This window comes from Calidris pugnax, unplaced genomic scaffold (assembly GCF_001431845.1).
Source record: "Calidris pugnax isolate Ruff unplaced genomic scaffold, ASM143184v1 scaffold75, whole genome shotgun sequence".
Classification (NCBI taxonomy): domain Eukaryota; kingdom Metazoa; phylum Chordata; class Aves; order Charadriiformes; family Scolopacidae; genus Calidris; species Calidris pugnax.
This window is the reverse complement of record NW_015090908.1, coordinates 168698-191562: the sequence shown is the minus strand read 5'-3', so window position 1 is coordinate 191562 and position 22865 is coordinate 168698. Positions and strand designations below refer to the sequence as shown.

The 22865-nt window shown below is 44.2% G+C and overlaps 1 protein-coding gene across 1 annotated transcript in view; it reads left to right on the top strand.

The window, feature by feature from the left end:
• The first annotated feature begins 12695 nt into the window (after positions 1 to 12695).
• Positions 12696 to 22865, top strand: part of DIP2A (disco interacting protein 2 homolog A) — a 128797-nt gene continuing 118627 nt past the window's right edge. The window contains exons 1-2 of the mRNA XM_014949205.1: positions 12696 to 12704; positions 12881 to 12974. Of these exons, the coding sequence (XP_014804691.1) occupies positions 12696 to 12704; positions 12881 to 12974 (103 nt within the window). The remainder of the gene's footprint in view (positions 12705 to 12880; positions 12975 to 22865) is intronic.

The window sequence follows — 22865 nt, the reverse complement described above, 5'->3', positions numbered from 1 at the left end:
TTATTACTTTGTGTGGTTATTTGTTTCCACCTTACTTATTTTGGCTGTTATTAAAATTGTTTGGGTTTTAATAGGATTGTTCTGACTAACAAAACAGCTAAAGCACTGTCCCAAATATCAAAGATATAAACAGCCTTCTGTGAATTTAGGATTTGCTCTTCTGGTTTTACAATAAATAAGCCGTCCCTCAGTCTTTCTCACCACACTCCCATTCAGTGTCAAGCTGCTGCTCCTTCAGCTCTTCTGCGATTGAGCTGTGCGTGCATGATCCATTTGGTCTGACTGAATTCATGGAATATAGTCAATCTGTGCCTGCTTGGGAAGTCAAATGCACATTAGATTTTCCTCCAGTGTGACCTTCACTGATCAGACTGATCTGTCCAGCCATGAACTTGACTCAGTATCAGAGCTGTCCTTCAGTTTGCTTTGGTCTCCCCTCTGGGGAGAGGGAAGAACAGAGCTTTTGGGGGAAAAGATCTCGATGTTCAACATAGGGTATTTCCATACAGTACAAGATGTCTGCCCTTACTGCACGGCGGGTTTGTCCTGTTTGGTGTGTCCCCTCCACCCGGCTTCAGGTCTCCCCTCTGGGGAGAGGGAAGAACAGAGCTTTTGGGGGAAAAGATCTCGATGTTCAACATAGGGTATTTCCATACAGTACAAGATGTCTGCCCTTACTGCACGGCGGGTTTGTCCTGTCTGGTGTGTCCCCTCCACCCCGCTTCAAGTAACGGTTTGGGCAGGGGTGTGAGCTGGTGCAGGCAGGACACAGGAAGAACCACAAACCACAGATGAAAGGCAAAGAACAAATTTAATCTCAGCCAGGCCCTACTTGCCACGCTGTTCCTGATACAGGCCAGGATGCTGGTGGCCTTCTTGGCCACCTGGGCACACTGCTGGCTCCTGTTCAGCCGATAGTCCACCAACACCCCCAGGTCCTTTTCTGCCTGGCAGCTCTCCAGAGCTTTTGGGGGGAAAAGATCTCGATGTTCAACATAGGGTATTTCCATACAGTACAAGATGTCTGCCCTTACTGCACGGCGGGTTTGTCCTGTTTGGTGTGTCCCCTCCACCCGGCTTCAAGTAACGGTTTGGGCAGGGGTGTGAGCTGATGCAGGCAGGACACAGGAAGAACCACAAACCACAGATGAAAGGCAAAGAACAAATTTAATCTCAGCACCTCATGGATCGGGGAACCTCTGAAGCAGCAGCACCTGGGCAGAGGCAGGCAGGGGATGGAGGCACCGCAGAGTGAGATGGAGTCCTTATTGACAAGAGAGTCCTTGTTAGAAAGGGAGGGAGAGAGCGAGAGAGCTCACACTTGCTGTTTGGGGCTGTATTTCAAGGATTCTGGCAGAGCTGGGCTTTGATCTCTTCAACAGCAGGGCAGGAATCTTGGGTGTGCTCAATAAGGTGTCCCTGAGTCCATCCCAGGCCTACATTATGTAAGTGCAGATGTTCTACTTGTTGAGTGTTATCCTATAATGGGTAACAAGCCCTTTCAGAAGGGGAGATCTTAAAGAAATCTCCTTTAGGTTGCATATTGAAACACTGGAAACAAGTAGGAGGGGACTCCCTCATGGGGAAACAACTGATTGAATGTTGTAATAATTGGTGGCTGTTCTATATTTTAGAAGATCAAGAAAAATGGCCAAGGAATGGGACGTTAAAATATAATACAATTTTACATCTTAAGTTATTTTGGTGGGATGAAGTACCATATGTAGATTTGTTTTTCACTTTAGGAAACCACCCAGAGTGGCAGAAGGATTGTGGGCAAACTCCACAGGACCCTATGGTCCTGGCACTGGAAAAAGAAAGGGGGAATAAAAACCTGAGGAGATGTTGTTCTGCATGTAGCATTGGGAAAATACATCTCAAACGTGAGAGGGAGGAGGATGATTTAGTGTTAATGGTGGCCCCAAGACAAAGGGGAAGAGGATTTGGGCCAGGAGGATGGGGGAAAGGCAAGAGGAAGCCACAGCCGGGAAGGGGAAGGGCAGTTTGAGGGGGCAGAGGGATTTAGCCCAATTGCAGGCAGAACCAGGGGTAGACAGGAGGGGGTTATTCAGGTTCCATTGAGACAAGGAGTCAGAAATAACAGTCCGGTAACAGTAAAGGTACTGTCCTCAATAACGAACCTGTGGCCATGGAAGGAAACAGCAGGAGTTTATAGGGAAGATCTGGAGAAAGTGGCTAAGATATCTGAGACTATTATTAGAACCCAGGACTCCGACTGGAATGATCTGCAGGTGATTTTGGAAACATTACTGGACAGCACAGAGAAAAGCATGGTATTGAGTGTAGCCTGGAAACGGGCAGAGGGGACACATGCGTTACGGGGACCTGCAGGGAATGGTACATCAGAATTTTCCTACTACCATCCTGGGGTGGGACCCTAATCAACTGGGACCCTGGGGACTCTTAACCAGATACCAGAGATGGTTGCTATTCAGAATAAGACATGCTATGCCAAAAGCAGTTAATCAGTCAAAATTGTCTTTATGGAATGGCTAAAGAATACTGCTGGGACACTTACGAACTTGGACCCCAAGAAGCCGGAAGAGAATGTGCAATTAGCCTATATTTTTATGGGACAATCTGCCCCAGATAAACGGAAGAAACTCCAAAAGTTAGAAGGAGCAGATTCGAGGGATCTGGGAAAACTGTTGGAGGTGGTTTGGATGGTCTATAATAACAGAGAAAAGGAGAAGGAGACCCACCAGGCCTGCAGGGAGAATCAAAGAGAGGGGAGATTCATTGCCACATTGACTGGAGTTGCTCTGGGAAGAGTGAATGGGGCCTGGGGAGGTAGAGGAGGCTACAGAGGAATTGGGAGCGGGAGGGGAACTCATTTGGTAAAATTCTACTGATTCTCTATTTAATATTTGTAAAAGCAGCCTTGACTGTGAGACTGTAAGTGGTGTTGGTGCTATGGGAAAACAGCAAAACTGGCCCTTTTTGAGACCTCTAAGATTCAAATTGGGAAAGCAGTGGATGGTTCACCAAATTGGTGAATATATATGCCTGAATGTCCAGTGCCCCTCATGGGGAGGGATTTGTTGAGTAAATTGGATGCACAAATACTTATAAGGAAGGACAAGTAAAACTGTTGATACCAGAATCAAAGGCTGTGAGAGCGGGGATTTTTATGTTACAGACTGTTCAGTGGAGGTGGGAGGAAATTCCAGCAGAGGTGGAGGATGCAGTGACACCTCTGTCTGGGCCAACAAAGTTCCAGGACAATCAGAACTGGCAGGTCCGGCAAAGATCATTCTGAAACCAGGACCCAGAGGGGTAAGGCAAAACCAGCATCCTATCAAACCGGAAGGAAGAAAAGGTTTAGAAGGGTTAATGACAAAATTTTAAAAATTTTGGTAGAATGGGAGTCAGAATATAATGCTCCGATTTTGCCAGTGAAAAAGCAGAATGGTACAGATTATAGGTTAGTTCAGGATTTAAGAGCTGTAAACCAGATTACCCAAGATATACATCTAGTAGTAGCCAACACATACACCGTGTTAACATCTCTGAGAGGAATATAAGCAGTTTATGGTCCTTGATCTTAAGGATGCTTTCTTCTGCACACTGCTGGATAAAAGTTGCCAGATGATATTTGCTTTTGAATGGGAAAGTCCTTCAACCGGATGCAAAATGCAACTCACCTGGACTGTATTGTGCCAAGGGTTCAAGAATAGTCCAACAATATTTGGAAATCAATTGGCAAAATATTGCAGTACGAGGATGACATCATTCTAGTGGCAGCAGAACCCAACAAAACTGTTTAGAGATTATTCTAGGCCTACTGAATTTCTTGGGCCATGGGTCTTACTGCGTGTCTAAAGGGAAGGCCCTGGTAGGAAAAGAAGTAGTAATCTGTTTGGGATTTGAGATTCTAAGAGGACAACAAAGATTAGGAACTGACAGAAAGGAGGCAGTCTGTCAAACTCCAGAGCCTAGAACTGTTTGGGACCTGAGAGAATTCCTGGGTACAACTGGATGGTGTCGGTTGTGGACACCCAGTCATGGACTATTGGTAAAGCCCCTGCATGAAGGGGGATCTACAGAGAAGCATTTACTGACTCATTGCATTCAGTGTCAAACAATGTTCAGAGAACTGAAGAAAGCATTGATGTCAGGCCCTGCACTGGGATCATCAGATTTACCCAAGCCCTTTGAACTGTTCATGTACAAGCACCAACATCTCACCTTGGGAGTGCTGGTTCAAAAGCTGGGGCCTTGAAAATGACTGGTGGGGTATTTTTCTAAACAATTGGACAACGTGAACCAGAGGTGGCCTGGGTGTGAATCGTAGTCACTGTACTCTTGATCTAGGAGGCCAGGAAGCTAGCTCTCAGACAGAAGATCACTATGTTTGTCCCACGCAGTCCTCCATCCTGGAACAAAACGGGGGACACTGGCTATCACCAAGCCGTGTGCTCAAAAATCAAATTGTTTTATTGGACCGAGATGTGGAGCTGAAAACCACCACCGCCCAAAATCCAGCTATGTTTCTGAGTTCTGAGGTGAAAGATGATGAGCAATTAAATAATGACTGCTTGCAAAATATTGAGCAGGTGTATTCCAGCAGAGAAGACCTCAAGGATGAACTACTGTGTAATCCAGAATTAGAGCTGTTCAAAGATGGGAGCAGTTTAGCTCGAGAAGGGAAATGGATGGCTGGATACGCAGTTGTCACAACTACAGGGGGTAATAAAAGTGGAGGCCCTGCCCATAAGGCAGAACTGATTGCGTTACAACAAGCCCTGAAGATAGCCGAAGGAAAAAGAGTCAACATCTGGACAGGCTCCAAATATGCGTTTGGAGTGGTACATGCTCATGGGGTGATCTGGAAAGAGAGGGAATTATTATTAGCTCAGGGATCACCAATTAAACATAAGGAAGAAATTTTGCAACTTCTTCAGGATGTGCAAAAACCCAAAAAAATGGCAATAACGCATTGCAAATCTTACCAGCTGTCATGGTTTGGCCTCAGACGGTGACAAAGAAACCTGTTGGATGCCGTGCTCTCTCAAGCCCCACCCCGGCCCCGGCCCTGAGGGGAGAATCGGAAGAAAAAGGCAAAAACTCGTGGGTTGGGACAAAGGTAGTAATCTATAGGTTGAACCAGGTCCTAGGAATTCAATGGGATCTACACACACCATAGACACTGCAATCAAGTGGGTAGGTAGAAAGGATGACTCAAACTTTGAAATGACAGATAAGCAAGATATGCCAGGAGACTTCTATGAAATGGCCAGAGGCACTCCCATTAGCACTTTAAGGGTTAGGATACAACCAGGGTCTAATAATCCCAAATTTTAATACACCTGAGAGTCAGAATAAACGTAACAAACATGTTAAACAATCAGCCCATCAGCTGGATGACACTTATGAGTCTGAAATAATGCTTTTTAGTCCAGCTGAAATCTCAGCAACAGCCTTTTTAGCCCTGGGAGTTGGAGTTGCAATGAATTATCAGACAATGAAGAGACTAGCCTGTGCCTTAGTGAAGAATATAACACTTATGAGTCTGAAATAATGCTTTTTAGTCCAGCTGAAATCTCAGCAACAGCCTTTTTAGCCCTGGGAGTTGGAGTTGCAATGAATTATCAGACAATGAAGACTGTGCCTTAGTGAAGAATATGAATTATACTTCACAAGCATTGTCAGCTATAGATGAAGGTCAGCTTAGACAGGCTACTTCGGAGAATAGGGCAGAATTGACTATTTGTTGTTAAGACATAATAATGGATGTGAAGAATTTCAAGGAATCTGTTGCTTCAAAACTGCTAATTCTGAAATCATTGAAGAGAAAATTAAACAGATACGTGATCTGACCACAGGAACTAAAGAAAGGGAAGGACTTGATTGGTCTTGGTTAACCAACTGGCTTCCAAACTTTGCATGGGTTAAACAGCAGTTTGTCACTATTATTATGATACTTTTCATAATTATCATATCTTGTCCAATGATTCAGTGTCTACCTCCTGTTGCGCTTGTCTATGTAATCCTGAAGGTAAACAACTATCCAATTCATAGGATAGTTTGGAAGTCTCAAAGTGTGGGGGGATTTGTTACAATCAGGAACTGAGAGTCTAGTGGATATGTAAATATGTGACTTAAAGGATTAAGGGCACTTTTCACAATTACTAGCAAGAACAAACAGTGAAGAATACCATCAGAAAGAATCAGTTTTACAAGCTTACAAAGTAAGTGGAGGAGTTGCAAAAGGTTTCTGCATCTATCCTCCTCAATCCACACAAAGGGTTATCAGCCACAGTGGTCAAAGAGCGTGACAAACAGAATGATGCTCCAAGTCAAGGCCTCCTATGGAAAGAATGACCAAGAGTTCACTGAGAGTTCTCTCCTGGGCGACCACTGAACACCAGTAGGGACCACCCAAGACTTTCCATGAAGCCCTTAATGGACCTAATGCATATGTGCCAGGCTGATGTGAATATTCCAATCAGTTCTGGGAAATGTAAACAACTATGCATATTCTGTATAGATGTAAGTCTCTGTCAATCTCGAATTTGGCAGAGGTTTGGTGGAGAGATCCCCTGTGTTCCTGGTGCCAAATAAAGAGAATGCCTGCTCCTTAAGGCTACTTTGGTGTGAAGAGGTTCATTCCTGATTTCGGTGACAATAGGAGAACCTGTTACCTGACTGGGCATAAATTTAAGAGGGCCATGAACAAATGGTATGTGATTTGGTAAGAAAGCTTGCCAAAGGTAACATCACTTGTCCAGAGTTCAAAACCAATTTGAACTGAGTAAATTTATGCTGGATGAGTGAGGGTATCATGTTTCTTTTTAAAAATGGGATTGTAGGACTCTTAACGCTAGATGTAGCATTCTGTCAAACTGCACACTCTGAATTGTGCCGGTGTCCTTTTTGTTTGGCGTAGCATGAATTTATTTTCTGTTATAAATATTATGCATTTCTAGACCAGAGGTCAAAACTGGCACTAAATCAAATTTGTAATTTCACACTCGCATGTGAATCGCACTCTTTTGTGCTGTGGTTTTGGCTGGATTGGCCAATCAGAACGACAGGTGGCCCCTCCTTCCCCTCTCTAAGGAAAAGAGAGGAGGGGCAGAGATCAAGAGATTTATCAGTTTAGGAAAATAAACTAAACTACTTTAATGAAAATATTAACAAATAATGAAACAATAAATAATCAGAAAAGTAATTTTTAAAAAAAGGGGAAAAAAGGGTATACAGTATATACAAAATGGTATCAAGCTCCCAGGATGATGATGACGTCACCAGCAGGCACAGGGAAAAGTCCCAGGCTGGACTCGGGGATGGACAGGAGCTGGATTCTGGAGCTGGAGTCAGGAACGCTCGGATCAGGATCAAAGGCAGACGAACAGACAGGGTCCTCCTCAGACGTCGGCCATTGAAGGAAGAGCTGACCCTTTGATCCCTCAGCTTTTATACTCAGCATGATGTGGATGGGTCAGGTTTGGGTCACCTGTCCTGTCTGCTCCTCCCCACAGGTGGGACCCCTCTACGCTTTTCCGCTTCCCACCCTCCAACGGGGCAAATAACAAATTTACCTGACCTTGGTTGTTACAGGAATAACTATAAACGAGCCTCTCTGCACACCATTCCTTGGTATAATCGGGTCTTACCACTGCAAGAGTGAACAGTTTCTGAACAAAACGCTGTTCACTTCAGAGTTTAGTTAGTTAGAAGAGGCCCAGCTAAAAAGTAAAATTACTGAGCAAAAAATTAGGTCTGTTTTACCCCAAACCAGGACACTTTGTAAGCAAAGAGGGCTATAGACCTTAGGGCCTCTACTCATAATGGGTGCAGTAAGTGACACTGCAAATCTTAATTAATGACCAGTTTTAAAATCTGGCACTTTTTGGTGGGCAATAAAAAGCGCCTTTTAAAGGACAACAGGTAAATTTTATGTGTGTGTATTTAGTTTTGTGGCATGCCCTGCTGTTCATAGGTTGACACATCATAAGGATCAGTTCTGTTTCAAGTACAATTGGCTTTGCTTTTGCACATTTTTAAATCAATCTACAGGGCAATTAATATAACATCCCAAAGATTCACTGCTCTTAGGTCAGTCACTGATAGGGAGAAAAACACTTCGAGCATTGCCTTAGTGTTCACAAAAGCCGTAGGAACAAACACTATTTTCTATTAGCACTTTGTGATTGATGCAAGCATATCAGAATAGTGGTTTCTATGCACAGAAAGGTCTTTCCATGCATAGTCTACTTCATCCTTCTCAGAACTGAGGATTGTGAATGAAGTAAGGCTGGCTGTCAGCAAGTTACCTCTAGGCAACAAGAGCTATCAGTAACTTGATGGATTTGCTGCTGAAGCTTCTCCAGCTGTGCTCCTCCTCCACCAGCTGTGGAAGCACTCTGCTGAATGCCAGGGCTCTTCCCCACCTCTGCCCAAGCCTCTGCAGGGCTTGCATTCAGCTATGCATTCAGCTATGCATTCAGCTATGCATTCAGGTGGACCTTTTCCATGGCAGTCAGTGCTGTACTGTACACCTGCCTCACCGCCTCCCTTCATAAAGACCTCGCTCTTATCCCACAAGCACAGCAGTAGCCCCTCTAAGGTCTCCTCCTTGGGCACTCACCATTTCCAGAAACCCTGGCAGGATGCTGGGGTAAAAGGCAGATGCTGCAGCCCCTATTCAGAAATCTGCAGAGAAGAAATCAGGCCTGTCAGTCTTTCAGGATATGTCAGCTACAGGTGACATGTTGTCTGTGGCTATGCTCCCACCAGCTCCCTGCCTCCCAAAGAGACAGTTTTCTGAAGGAGAGTGGAAGCACCATGGCAGAAATGCTTCTGCCCAGCATGGGGTGGTGGAGTTCAGTTTTGAACAGTGTGGCTTTCTAAGCACTGGTGGTGTGCGTCTGTGCCCGCTCATACAGGATGCACTCTCTTGTGACATGTTGACCTCCACAGCATGAGCAGGGAAATGAGAGACTGAAGCATTTTGGACTGCGCAGGGAAAGAAGAGAGAGGGCAGGAGCAGAAGGAAAGTGAAAGAGAAGCAAGGACTGGTTGTAGGTAACAAGAACAGAAAGTGGCCGATTCCGTAAGTCATTTTGAAATTCGGAATAATCTCTGAATGGAGCATGAGTAGAGGGTCTCTCACGGCTGCAGTGACTTGGAATATCTACTAATGCAAACGTCTGCCTGTCTCGCTGCTGCAGCATGCTATCGAGTCACCTTTCACAATGCAAACATGGTGCTGGCAAACATGAATGCTGGCAAACAAATGCTATCCTGTCTATTGCTGCCTGGACACCTGCAGCCCCAAACTGCCCTCGTTTGAAGGCTGAACTGTTCTGTGGGTGCTGTGGGGTATGACCCCACGCTAACCCATGTGAAACCCAGGGGATTTTTATTTTTTTTTTATACCTGTCATGTATATGCATGAGAACAGCATTCATGTGATTACTTCCTCAGCATTGAGGTGTCCTGTCCTCAGAATAAACAAACTCTTCAGCTTCTGTCACTGTTCAGCCAGCTCAGGAGCAAGGTCCATAGGGACACCAGGTGCCATGCCAGAGCCGTGTTATTCTGCAGCACTGCACTCAGGAGGAGAAGGTGCAGAGAAAATGCTTACTTGGGAGGCCCGGGAGGGCTGCATTGCCCCTGGTCCATATCTGATACCAACACAAACTTGGTCACCCCAAAAGGGACAGCTGTTTCTGACAGTAGTTGTAGTTGTTAGCAGAAAACTTTTCCCCAGATTTCTTCCCTACCTTCTGGCTCCAGGAAAGTTACTGTTACTGGTGGACCAGTCCTTATGGTCAGGACCACTGGCAAGGTCATGAATTTAGACTCATAGAATGGTTAGAGTTGGAGGGGACCTTTGAGTTCCATCCCCCCTGCCCTGGGCAGGGACACCTCCCACCAGACCAGGTTGCTCAAAGCCCCATCCAGCCTGGCCTTGAACACTTCCACAGCTTCTCTGGGTGACCTCTTCCAGTGCCTCACCACCCTCACAGTGAAAATATTCTTCCTAATATTTAATCTACATCTACCTTCTTTCAGTTTGAAGCCATCACCCCTCATCCAGCCACTACATGCCCTTGTAAAAAGCCTCTCTCCAGCTTTCTTGTAGGCCCCCTTCAGATACCTGAAGGCTGCTCTAAGGTCCCCTGGAGCTTTCTCTCCTCCAGGCTGACCAACCCCCCTCTGATCATATTTGTGGCCCTCCTCTGGACCCACCCAAACAGGTCCACATCCTTCTTGTGCTGAAGACTCAAAAGCTGGACACAGTGCTCCAGGTGGGGTCTCACCAGAGCAGAGTAGAGGGGCACAATCACCTTCCTTGACCTGCTGGCCACACTTCTTTTGATGCAGCCCAGCATGTGTTGGCCTCCTGGGCTGCAAATGTTCATTGCCAGGACATGCTGAGCTTCTCATCAACCAACACCCCCAAGTCCTTCTCCTCCAGTCTGCCCTCACGCCATTCTCTGCTAAGTCCTTATTTGTGCCTGGGATTGCCATGTCCCAGGTGCAGAACCTTGCACTTGGCCTTGTTGAATTTAATGAGGTTTGCACAGTCCCACCCCTAGACCTGTCCAGGTCCCTCTAGATGGCATCCCTTCCCTCCAGTGTGTCGAACACACCACACAACTTGGTGTCATTGGCAAACTTGCTGAGGGTGCAGTCTATCCCACTGTCAGTGTCACCTACAAAGACACAGTACTGACCCCTGAGGAAAGCCACTTATCATTGGTTTCCACTTGGACATCAAGCCATTGATCACAACTCTTTTGGTGTCACTATCCAGCCAGTTCCTTATCCACTGAGTAGTTCTTCCATCAAATCCTTGTCTCTCCAATTTAGAGACCAGGACATCATGCAGAACTGCGTCACATGCTTTGCAGAAGTCCAGGTAGATGACATTAGTTGCTCTTCTCTTATCTACCAACACTGTAACCCCATCAAAAGCCACCATAGGAGGTCACCATTTAATTCTATCTGGACTTTAGCCTGCCTAACCCGATTCCTGGCTGCTCAGCGTTTCTCTGTATTCCTCCCAACTACCCATCCTTGCGTTCACCCTCTTGTAGGCCTTCTTTGCACAAGTCTTCCTGGGGCTGCAGGAATGTCAGAGGAAGATGCCACCCTAGTGTCCTGCCACACATTCACCCTGGAACCTGTGGTTAAACTGGGAAAAACCACTGCATTAATACAAGCTTTAAAACAAACATTTCCTGCTGATTTCTACTGCTCTTCAAAGGTGGGGTTTATTTGGTTGTTTGGGGTTTTTTTTTTCACTTTATGCGGGCCCAAGCACCACTTTACATCCAGGCCCTTGCCTTTCTAGGCAGTCGCAATGTAATTCTGGCCCTTGAAAAGGTACATGCCCCTTCCTCTGAAACGCTGTGAGAAGGATGAGCCCTGGGGCCTCAGGGCCCATCATGTTTCCTCTTTTCTGCCGAGGGGAAGAAGTGGGGAGAGAAGGGAGGGAAAGTAGAGCTTTGGAGGGGAGGGGAGGGGAGGGAAGGGAAGGGAAGAGGCCCCCGCCGGTGCCCGCGGCACACGCGGTCCGCGGGCCGCCCGCCAAGGGGCCGGGCGGTTTCAGCCGTCTGAGGGCGGCTCCTTCTATTGGGTGAGCCCAGCGAGAGGCTCCGCGACCAAGGGCCGGCACCGAGTCCCGGTTTCCCGGCAAGAGCCCCGTTTTTTAACTTCCAGCGTTTGAGCAGACGGCCATCAGTCCCCCCCGGGGATACAACGGCGGCACCTAAGGCAGCCGAGCAGAACACTCACTGCTAGTGACTCTGCTCGCAAATTCCTCTCATCCTTAACTTGCCGGGAAGTACAGCTGGAAGTTGTCGTGGCTCTTCGTAAGAAATGCCAATTTCAAGTCACTGTCAGAGGGAAATTCCACGAATTTCAATTAAAAAAAATAAAACAAACATATTCCCTTGTATAGCTGATGCTGGTGAAGTCATTTCATAGCTTGCAAAGTGTTCCCCAGGATTCGTTGCCAACAAAGCAGCTCCCAGCTAATCAGCCTTCCCCCTCCCAGGGCTCATTCTGCTCTGCCAGCAGGAGCGCCTGTTTAATCCTACAAACCCATCCTCTTTCAAATACACTGATTTTTCATGCATCCCTAAAACAGATTCTGGAATTAATTCTGCAGATTTGGGGAATGCCTTCATTCCCTTTACACGCCTACTTTGACATGTCTACACAGAGCCTCTGCAAATACCGGGTGATCAAAGTACACGCACTGACACTGCACAGCTGGCACCAGTGTTTATGGCAAATGGCTGTAGGGTTTTACTGTTACAGCCAGAAGCCACCTCAAAGAGCATATGCAGCCCACATGGTCCTGCAGTCCCGCCTGCAACCCCAGATACTTCTGCCAGCTTCCAGCTGTGTTGTCATGCTGCCCTGCCAGCCAAGCTACTTATCTGCATGGCCTCTACTCTTGGGTCGTGGCGACCGGTGGTCACTGCCCCGTAAACAGCAGTACGGAGCCAAATGTTCTTTCTTTGATACTTGCGGCGGGCGGCGGAGGGTTTCACTCGGCGGCTGATGAGCCGCCGCGGGGGAAGGCGGCTCCGGTGCCCCTCGGCCCCCGGTGCCCGGTGCCCGGGTGGAAGCGGTGGTGGAGGCCCGTTCGGAGGCGTTTGGAGATGGGCCATGAGATTGGGTTTTTTTGTTCGATCTGAGGTGGTGCCGAAATGGTCAGCGTACAGCTGGCTACTCTAAAAATACCTTTTCTTTTCTTTTTTAATATCGATTCCTAATTACAGCTTTAGTCTTAAACCCTTCACTTTGGATCTCTCCGTAGTTCCCCACGTTTTAATGTTTACCTGTGTACCAAGTTTCAGGGAGGAATATGGTGCCCTTCCCTCCCCTCCTCTAGTCAAGGAGCCTTGGTCAGAGGCAGTGGAGATGCAGTCCCAGGCTAAGGCTCACTTTGTACTTAAGCCCACCTATTGGTTTGCAGCCCCCAAAAGGTACGGCTCCTTCCACCTCTAGGTTTGTGCTTGGTGATAACAGCCCTTTTGTGATCCCCGTGGGAATTATGCTTGTTTTCACAGTGGGATTGGGGTTGGTTTTTTTTGCACATGGGTTCCCTGGCCCACCCTGCGGACAGGGGGTGCCAACCCTTGGTGTGGGAAAGCATGCAGAAGGTGGAGGAGACTGGGGCAGTGTTTTCTGGGAGCAATTAGTCATTGCATGTGCCCTAGCCATGTTGTTGAGCTGCAGCTTGGAGCAGAAGAGCTAAAAAGCGTTTAATGCCATGATTCTGGGATAGGAGTATTCAGCCTACTTCTCAGATGTTGCAGTTTTCAGATCCGTATGTTCAGGTGGGGAAAACTGGGGTTACTTCGCCTTCATGTGCTGGCTGACGTGTCGTGGGTTAGGAAACGATTCACAGATTGGCTGTCCTCGCCTCCAGTATGGAGCCTTTGGTGCAGGGGAGGGAAAAAGTATATGATTAGTAACTTTGTTGGCCAAGTTTAACCTGTCGCTGCATGTCTGCCGGAGCAGTAGGAAGCAGCGCCTGAGACATCCTGTTGCTTGTGCAAGAGGAGTTTCTGTGGGGGGTGAGCTGCGGTGGTGTGCGTGGTGCCCGCGCGCTCTCACGGTGCAGCCATGCGTGGTACGGCGGTGTTTGCGTGTGTGTGTGCCTGCTGGAACTTGCAGACCACGCCAGGATATCCTGGGGTTGGCTACTCTTGTGTAGGTCCTGACGTTATGTTTGTTTCACTACTGGAATCTTTTTTGTATTACAGGTCTGCAGTGTGTTATGCGAAATGCTTCAAGTGATTGTGAACTGTATTAGTGTGGTGCATCTAACCCAGCAATACAGATTTCAGCATTAAGTTGTTGGATAAAATTGTAATGTTAGCTCAAAGGTCTTGACCAGTCTGAAGACTTAGTTTGTGATCTTATATGTGATAGCCTTGCTGCCTTGCCTGAATGACTTGAAAGCATTTATAGGCAATTCTTCAAAATCTGGTAATAAGTTATGTGCTTGTATTCTGTGATGATGTTTGTATATGCTGCTTTTAATGGACCCCTCCGTCATTAATATTCAGAACTTGCTTACTCAGAGAGGAAGGAATAGTGATCTAGGATTAGATATTTGCATTTTAGTCTATATAAAGTGGAAGTAAATAGATACCTGTTGAGATTGTCAGTTAATTTCTCACTTTGAGCAGAATCCAGCCCATAGGAGAAGGCTGATGCTGATAACGGCTTCCTCAGTTTTTCAGTACGTGTTTATTGGATGTGCAGTGCTCTTCTGCACTTGGTGTATGGATGTTGTAGCCTCTGCCTTAACAAGGGCTTGTGTGTGAAAGTCTCCCCATGCAGTCTGTGGGGAGATTTAATGAGGGATTTCTTACGCTGAATACACTGTAAATTAGAGAAGTTCGTGCTTGGGAGGATGTTACCATAATTTGAGAGGAAGCGTGAAGGGAGGAAAAAAAAAGAAACTTGAGAGCAAGTTCCTTTCTACTTTGTATGGGTACTTTGTTAATTGAAATGTCACGTATGCTATGCTGGGGCAGGAATAACGTGTTCACTTTGATTACATTATTTTCACCTATAAATCAGGAAGATGATTAAAAATTTGGGTTTGCCTCAGGTGGTCATAATGAAAGTTGGGAAAAATGTTTGCATTTAGATGTAGAGAAAAGCGAAGACAATCAGATTACATCGCTACTTCCTAAAGACAACTCAAAATCCCAAGTAAAGTGTTCATCTTAGAAGAGTTTTGGATGGGGAGGGAACTCCGACTCTTGCTACAACTCTGGTCACGTGGGCTGCTATGGATCCTTTCACTTTTACAAAATCCTAATCTCTTGATTGACAATTATTTGTATTCTTCATGTACTAGAAAAATAATAGTTGGGAGTGAAAAAGAAACCCTAGAACAATGCTGCTGTGTTATATCAACACTGTAATCTAACAGTTGTTATACAACTTGTTATACCAACACTGTAATTTCATTCTTGCTGAAAAAAATTAGTGAATCTTTTAGTGAAAACTAAAAGATCTGCCACAACCTTTTTGGGAGATGAGGGACAATTTTGAGACAGTGATTGGCAGCTAAAATGAATTGTAACTCCTTGATCTGTAGACTAAGCTTTCTTACCTTAAGACTGTAAGATGCCACAACTTTCTGATGTGATGGAAAGGCACGAAGTTCTCTAATCAGCCTGACAGGATCTTCTGTGAAAGCATGGAAGTGGTGCTGTGAAAGTCCAGTACTTCAGTTTTTGATTAGTCGCTACAGAATGTTTTTTTTCTTCTGTTCTCTGAAGGAGAACTAAGGTTATAAAACTTCTTTTTCTTAAAAAAAATAAGCTCACAATGCAGATTTTGTAGGAAAAAGACAATGAGCTTTTTTTAAAGCCTGTACCTGTTTTATGGCAGTGTATAATGTATTTGCATGTGTTTTTATGTATCAAAATGTACTTGTACACTGCTTTTCATTAAGGTGTGACAATTTTGAAGACCAGGTCTTATTTATACACAAACATTACCTGTATAATTTGTGCATTCAAGAAAACCACGTTTTATTTGAAAGCTGTGCTTTGAAACAACTTTTGACTGTTCTCTTGTGCAAAAGGCTCCTCGTTTTTATCTTTTTCAGAGCTTTCCCCTTTCTTTTGCTACAGTTTTTTCCATGGCACATAGATATAATTTGCTGGCTTATGCAGCAAGATGCATGCTTTGCCTAAGAGAGAAAAGCTTGAGAGTTACCAAAACCCTTCCTCTGGCAGAAATAAGCCTTGATGTTTAAAGACCTTCCACCATTTGAGCAGCTTCGCTTGTACTCTCCTAAGCGTAGGGGATGTGGAACTGGGTTACTTTTTTTGCTTCTGCCAGGTCATTTGTGCAGGAAGATGCCTTGCTTGCTCCTTTCTAGTCCAAGGACAGTACACAGAGAAGTAGAAGTAGTCAAAGATAAAACCGTATTGTATGTCCGTATAGCAATGACGACTGTGTCGCTGGTGTTGGCTTCTGTGGCTTTGTCTTCTGGAGTTGTTCATGGTGAGGGTCTCCTCAGCTGGCAGTTCAGCATCTTTTGGGAATGTATGGCTATGCTTGTTTCTCCTTTTGGATTTTTTTTTGTACTTGTTGCTATCTATTTCTGGTGAGACTGGCTGTTCGGATGCGTAACATGTGATTTGTGCTCAGAAATGTTACTTAAAAGTTGCGGAAAGAAATTTATGGAATTACTGACTTTCAGGTGGCTGTTGGACCAGCATGGGAATGTTACAATGATTTTCTTTTTTTTTCATAGAATCACAGAATGGTTAGAGTCGGAAGGGACCTTGGAGATCATTGAGTTCCAAGCCCCCTGCCATGGGCGGGGACACCTCCACTAGAGCAGGTTGCTCAAAGCCCCATCCAGCCTGGCCTTGAATTTCTTGATTTTTCTGAATTTCTTATCGGCTTTAAGTGTTAAATATATGGATTTGGTTTTTCTTCTGTTTCCTAGGAATTTGTAGGTGAGGCTTATTTTGTAACTGAGCTGAGATTACCTATTGTGAAGAGGATGAAGAAATTTTTTTTCTAGTTAAAATTTATTCTGTTCCCTCATGGATTGCCAGATGGGAAGTGCTTTTCTTGATGACTTCCATCAAACAGGCTACAGAACTAGTCCTAAGATATAATTGTATTGTCATGCAGTTTACCATCTTAATTATAATTTGGTTTTGCTCTTTATTTGGGGTGTTGTGTTTTCCATGTCTTAACACATTGCTCCAAAGTTCCTTCTGAGCCTGGCTAGGTTTGGGTGGAAAGCATGGCAGTTGAGATGAAGCATTCAATGCGCAAGTTTCTCTGGTTCCCGATGAGATGTTTGTGTCTGCCTGGACAGAAAGCTCACTCACACATAACTTTTATCCCATTTATTTAATTCCTATTTAAGAAAAGAAGAATTGGCATGTGTGACAAGGAAGTTTGGTCTTTTTGTTTTGGTTTTTTTTTGTTGGCAGGATGGAGGGTAAGGTACTGCAGGTGGTGGAATACGTGCATGGAATGCGTGCAGCTGAGTGGAGGGAGGTGTCAGCCAGGAAGGCTTTCCTGGAAAAATTAAAGGTATTTAGTGTCTGACGTTTTTGGCTACTGCAAATATTCCAGCAGTACTCCAGCAAATACTTTTTGTAATTAACTTCTGGCCAGTGTTAGCCTATACTGACAGTCTGCTTGTTGGAGTGGGGTTTTTTTGGGGTTTTTTTGGGGTGGGAGGGGGGCTTTTTGGTTTTTTGGGGGGCTTTTTGTGTTTTTTGGTTGTTTTAGTTTTTGGGTTTCTTCTTGGGGTTTCTCTTTGGTATTTTGTTTGGTTTTTTGATTTTAATAAATTGCTAGTGGAATACTTTTTTTTTTTTTTTTTTTTTGGCAGAGCACCTTTATTATTAAAACTGACCACAGTGGTCAGAGCTGAAAAGTTTAACTTAATTTCTTTTGATACACTAACAGTATTGATGTGGTATTAAAATACTGTATGTGAAATCAGGTGAAGACGAGAGACAAGCCCACACACTAACTTATTATCCTTATGATAAAGCATGATATTTGGGTTTTAAGTTTTTTCTGATCTTAAAGTGATAGTTTTCTGTTATGGAGGTCTTGAAAAAAGTGAGTTTGTAAATGGCAATTGTTTACCACCTCTGCAATCACTTGAATACTTAGAAAGACATATAATCTGAGGCTGTGGGAAGAACTGTTGGAACTGGGGAGGCAGATGCTTGGTAGGTGGATGGTAGTCTGTGAAACTTGACCTGCAGCATCTTTGTTGCTTAATTTTGGGGCCTCTCCAACAGAAACTGTCAATTGTATGATGGTACGTGGGGCTTGCCAAATGCCCGTGGGGACTAAGTCTACACAGCTTGTTCTCACGTTGCACCCCACACAGGTCTCAGGAAAGTGGCCGACTGACATCCTTTGGGCTTGTTTGTATCCTTAGGTCCGGTTTGTGACTGAAGTAGTCATGCGGTGTTCGAAGGAAGCAAGTTTCTGATCATTTATTTATTTATTTACTTATTATAAACCAGTCCTGTGGCAAGGAGTGGTTGCCATTGCATGCTCCATGCACAAGGGATCCTTTCATTCTGGTTATGTAAGGTTTCTGAAGAAGGACTTCGAGGGCTCATTGCTGGTGTCTATCAATTGATGGAACAAGGCTAGCTCTTTCTGCAGCCCTCTCTGGAAGTCAGGTACTATTGTAGTCTTTATGAACACTTGCTGCTTTAATGTTGTGTTGTATATAAGCCAACTTAAATGTGTCTTGCATGGGTACAGGCATATTTGGATCTTTTTATCAAAATGTGCCTGTATTTAAACTGATTTTGCTTTGACAGATTTTGATTGTCAAACTACTCAATGATGTAGCTAACATTACCTTCCTGAAATTTTCAGAGAATCTACTTATAATGATTTGACCTTGTGGGAGTCCAGTGCTTCATTGGTGGGTCTCTAAGCAAATTCTCAACTTGTGTCATTCTTAGGCTTATGTTGTTTAATGCATGTATTATGGGATTATTATTAGGAAGACATTCAGTTATTTAAGAAAAAGAGGGGCTTTTCATAGCCAGTAACAGGCGGAGGATTTAATTTGCTGCTATTTAAAATGAACAGTGAATGCGTATATGGAATTCTAGTTACAGCCATCTTCAAGGGTATCTTCTAGGAGATAAAAGCCTTCATGGTGATAGGCCCTTGCTCCCGAACTTTCTTTTTGTTTGTGTCGTAGCAGATTTCTTGTCTGCTGCGAAAAGCTGGTGAAGCTTTGGGGCTTCATGGGCTGGGTGGAGTAGCTGTCCCAGCATTTCTGTTTCACTGATGGCATCAGGGGATGCAAAGTCATCTGCAGCCATTGACAGGTTGGCTGTGAAGTGGCTGTCGTCGTTCTGTCTTGTCCCATTGCTCTGACTGCTCAGCTAGTCCAGGTCATTAAAGAACAGGGGCCTTATGACTTTAGCTTCCTGAAGCTGTGTTGTGGTTGTAACTAAATTTTCCTTTATAATAGCAGCCACTGAAAAATAGATTGGTTTTAAAGCCTCTTTTTTTTTTTCCAAGTAAAACTTTCTGATTATGGTAGAAAACATAAATTAGCTTTTCTTATAAGGTGATGGCTGGAATGAAGATTTATTTATTTTTTTTTTTTTTCCTTACTGGTAATCACAACTTTAATGATACTGTTGCTATTAAGCTTTAAAATGGAAGTATCATCCTTGCTTGGTATGGTCAAGCACGCCATTTTCTTTGTGTGTTCGGAATCTTCCCACTGTGCTTCAGGATAGGACTGAAGTTCATTTGAAGGCTACATGTCTGTTGAGATAAAGACAGTCCAGCTAGGTGGCTGGTAGGTAGGCAGCTGGTATGTGGAATGCTTCCATCCATCGTGTTCCTTTTGGCCACAGCACATCTTGAAGGATGTTCAAGCATTGAATCTTGCCCCTAGCTGTGAACTAGTTTAGTGGTAGAGTGGGAAAAGAAAGGAAATGTGAAGCAGAGAGGCCTTGCCACTGGGCTAAGTAGGAGTACTTCTGTTGAGCCAAGCGCTGAGATGACAGCATCTGTTTTTTCTGTCCATTTTTGTGTCCTCCACTCTGTGTATCAGCGACATGATATTATAAAGGTTGTGCTGGTTGGGTCTGTTGCTGACAGTGGCTGTTGAGGTTGAGCTGTGTTGTCTAGAATCTGTGGGAGGTATTTTTCTAAACTTGAGTTAGGGACCGTTCCCAATGTTTATTCCTTCATATTAGTATAATTTTAATCGTAACAACTGAGGCTCTTGTAACTTGGATTACTACAATGAAGAACAATGTTACACATTTTTAGTACTGCCTTTCTTTTTTATAGTTGCACCACTTGAATTTTTTTTCCAAATGAAAAGCCTGTTCTTCAGAAAAGGGGGAAGACTGTCATTTCTCATTCACCTGTAGGGATGCACTATAGTTGAGTTTATTACCCAAACCTTGCTATGTCTTCCATTGAATTAGTTCATAAATTAGGGATTTAAGAGAGATGGCAATTAACATAGATGGCATGAAGAGTTCAAAGTCCTGTGTACCCTTCTACATTGTGAGAGAAAAACAAATTGACCCATTTTCTTTTTCTTACCCTGTCTGATTTGCTGGATGATCAGAGTAGAACTTAATTTTTTTTCCCCTCTATTTTGGAAGGTAATGTGAAGCTATTTTAGGGGCTCCTTTTGGGTTCACCTTAAAGATTAGTAGTAACCATGCTGGAAAGTTCAGTTGTGTTGGTGGAATAATATGATTGACTGTGGTTTTAATCTGTTAACGCACGTGTAGAATGTGTTGAGTTGGAAGGGACCCTTAAAGGTCATCTAGTCTAATCCCCCTGCAGTAAGCAGAGACATCTTTAACTGGATCAGATTGCTCAGAGCATCATCAAGCTTGACCTTGAATGTCTCCAGGGATGGGGTGTCTGCCACTTCTCTGGGCAACCTGTTCCCATGTCTCACCACCCTCACAGTAAAGAACTTCTTCCTAATGTCTAATCTAAACCTACCCTGCTCTAGTTTAAAACCATTGCCCCTCGTCCTGTCACTACATACCCTTGCAAGTAGTCCCTCCCCAGCTTTTCTGTAGGCCCCCTTCAGGTACTGGAAGGCTGCTATAAGGTCTCCCGGGAGCCTTCTCTTCTCCAGGCTGAACAACCCCAACTCTCTCAGCCTGTCCTCGTAGCATAGGTGCTCCAGCCCTCTGATCATCTTTGTGGCCTTCTTCTGCTAGACCCGTTCCAACAGGTCCATGTCCTTCCTGCACTGAAGACTCCAGAGCTGGACGCAGTACACCAGGTGGGGTCTCACCAGAGAGGAGTAGAGGGGCAGAATCCCTTGACCTGCTGGCCACACTTCTTTTGATGCAGCCCAGGATGTGGTTGGCCTTCTGGGCTGCTAGTGCACATTGTTGGCTCATGTTCAGGTTTTCATCCATGTCCATCCCAGTCCTTTTCCACAGGTTTGCTCTCTATCACATCATCCTCCAGCCTTGATAACAAGGATTATACCGACCCAAGTGCAGGATCTTGCACTTGGCCTTGTTGAACTTCAGGAGGTTTGCATGGGCCCACCTCTGTAGCTTGTCCAGGTCCTTCTGGATGACCTGACAGCCCATCCTCTGGCATATTGACTGCACAGCTTGGTGTCATCAAAGATGTCATTTAGATGTGATCGTGGGCAGCCTGCTCGAGGTGACCTTGCAGGACAGGGAGTTGAACTAGGTTGAACTTGAGGTGTCCTTTCCAAATTCAGCTGTTCTGTCACAAGGGCTCATCTTTAAACCTTGTTACTATTTTGTGTGTTACTTTGGCACAGAAGGTTAAACTTGGTGAGGAACGGGAGTATGATGGTGACCTGTATTGCAAGACAATTAAAGGAAATACATTTTCTTCCAGTTGTTCTCATGCAAAAGTAAGCTTCCCTTAAAATCATAAGTGCACATATTTATGAAGTAAATAGACCTTTATAAAATTAATGTTGAACGCTGTCTTGTGTTCTACCTCCCTATCCTCCCCCCCAAAACTAAATCAAACTCTGCCAGTCTTAAGAAGATAGAGTGATTATTTTTTTTTTCATTTGCTAGCTAACATGGTTTCTGTAGGAAGCTGCTGTTTTTCTGTTGTGTTTTGGCTTTTTTTTTTTTTAAAAAAAAAAGGAATAGACATATTCTTCTTAAATGTGTTTTTGTTGGTGAAGGGCTATGGGCATTTTGTGGACTGAAGAACAGTATGACACAGAGATTTGAGTTGCCGGCTTGATGATGTTTCGTACTGCTGGGTTACAGATGTATCACCCAGGTCTTTTACTGGACAAAATATCTTTTTACTATATCCGTATGATAATACCGAGGCAAAATATTTCAGTCTCTCCGACGGTCATTTGGTTATAAAGAACCTGTGTATTTACCTTGGAAGAATTATCACAGTATTTGACAGTTTCTTGACACAAGGTTTGTAGCTCTCAAGAAAGTGTAAACTTGTTGCATTTTCCTGAGCTTTCTGGAAGTGTTGATTGCAGACCCAAATTTGAAGATCTGCAGCAACGTGTAAGTGTATCGTTTTCCTGTGCTAAGGTTGAAGAAAGCAGTACTGCATTGCAGAATTCAGGGAACCTAGCTGAAATGTGTGACTGAATCATTAGACTCTGAATTGTCATTGTATCCTTCTACTTGCTGTTTTATTACAACCTTTGTTTTTTCTGTTATTTTCCTAGCAATGCTCAACAGGACGTGCAGAACAATTCTCCCACGAAGGCTTGTTGAAAAACACAGCATTGTTGGGTTGCCTCCTAGCAAGCGCATTTTATTCATTCCTCCTTTTCAGTAACCTGTTTTCTTTTAAACCTCCTTGTTTTTGTTGTTTTGTTTTGTTTTCCTGTGTTGAAGCATGTGTCTTGTCAGTAAGCTGGTCAATATAGTTGGGCTTCAGCCCTTCGCTAGCAGTAACTACGTATTCAGTTTTTTCTTCTGCGTGCCTGCAAGATAGGTCTGGCAAAATTCTGTCTCTTCTAGTATTTGCTATTTATTGACACTGAAAATACGCTAAAAGCTGATGTGATACTAGGAAGATAGATGCAAATCATCATTCTGGCTCTTTATTTTAATTCATCATGGCTCAAATTTTTCAGTTTTTTGTTTTTTTTTCCAGTTTTCTTGTTTCTTTCATTTTTAATTATCTTTTTTTTTTTTTTTCTAGAGTACCTTTCAAAGTAAACAGCTACTTCAGAAGAAAGTTATGAGGGTAGCATGTCCTTGTTTATCTGTCAAGCAGTATTCCGCTATAATGCCAAAACTGCTGATAACATTTAGCAAGCTGATGATGAAGTTTGAAGAGTATGTGTATGCATACTCTAT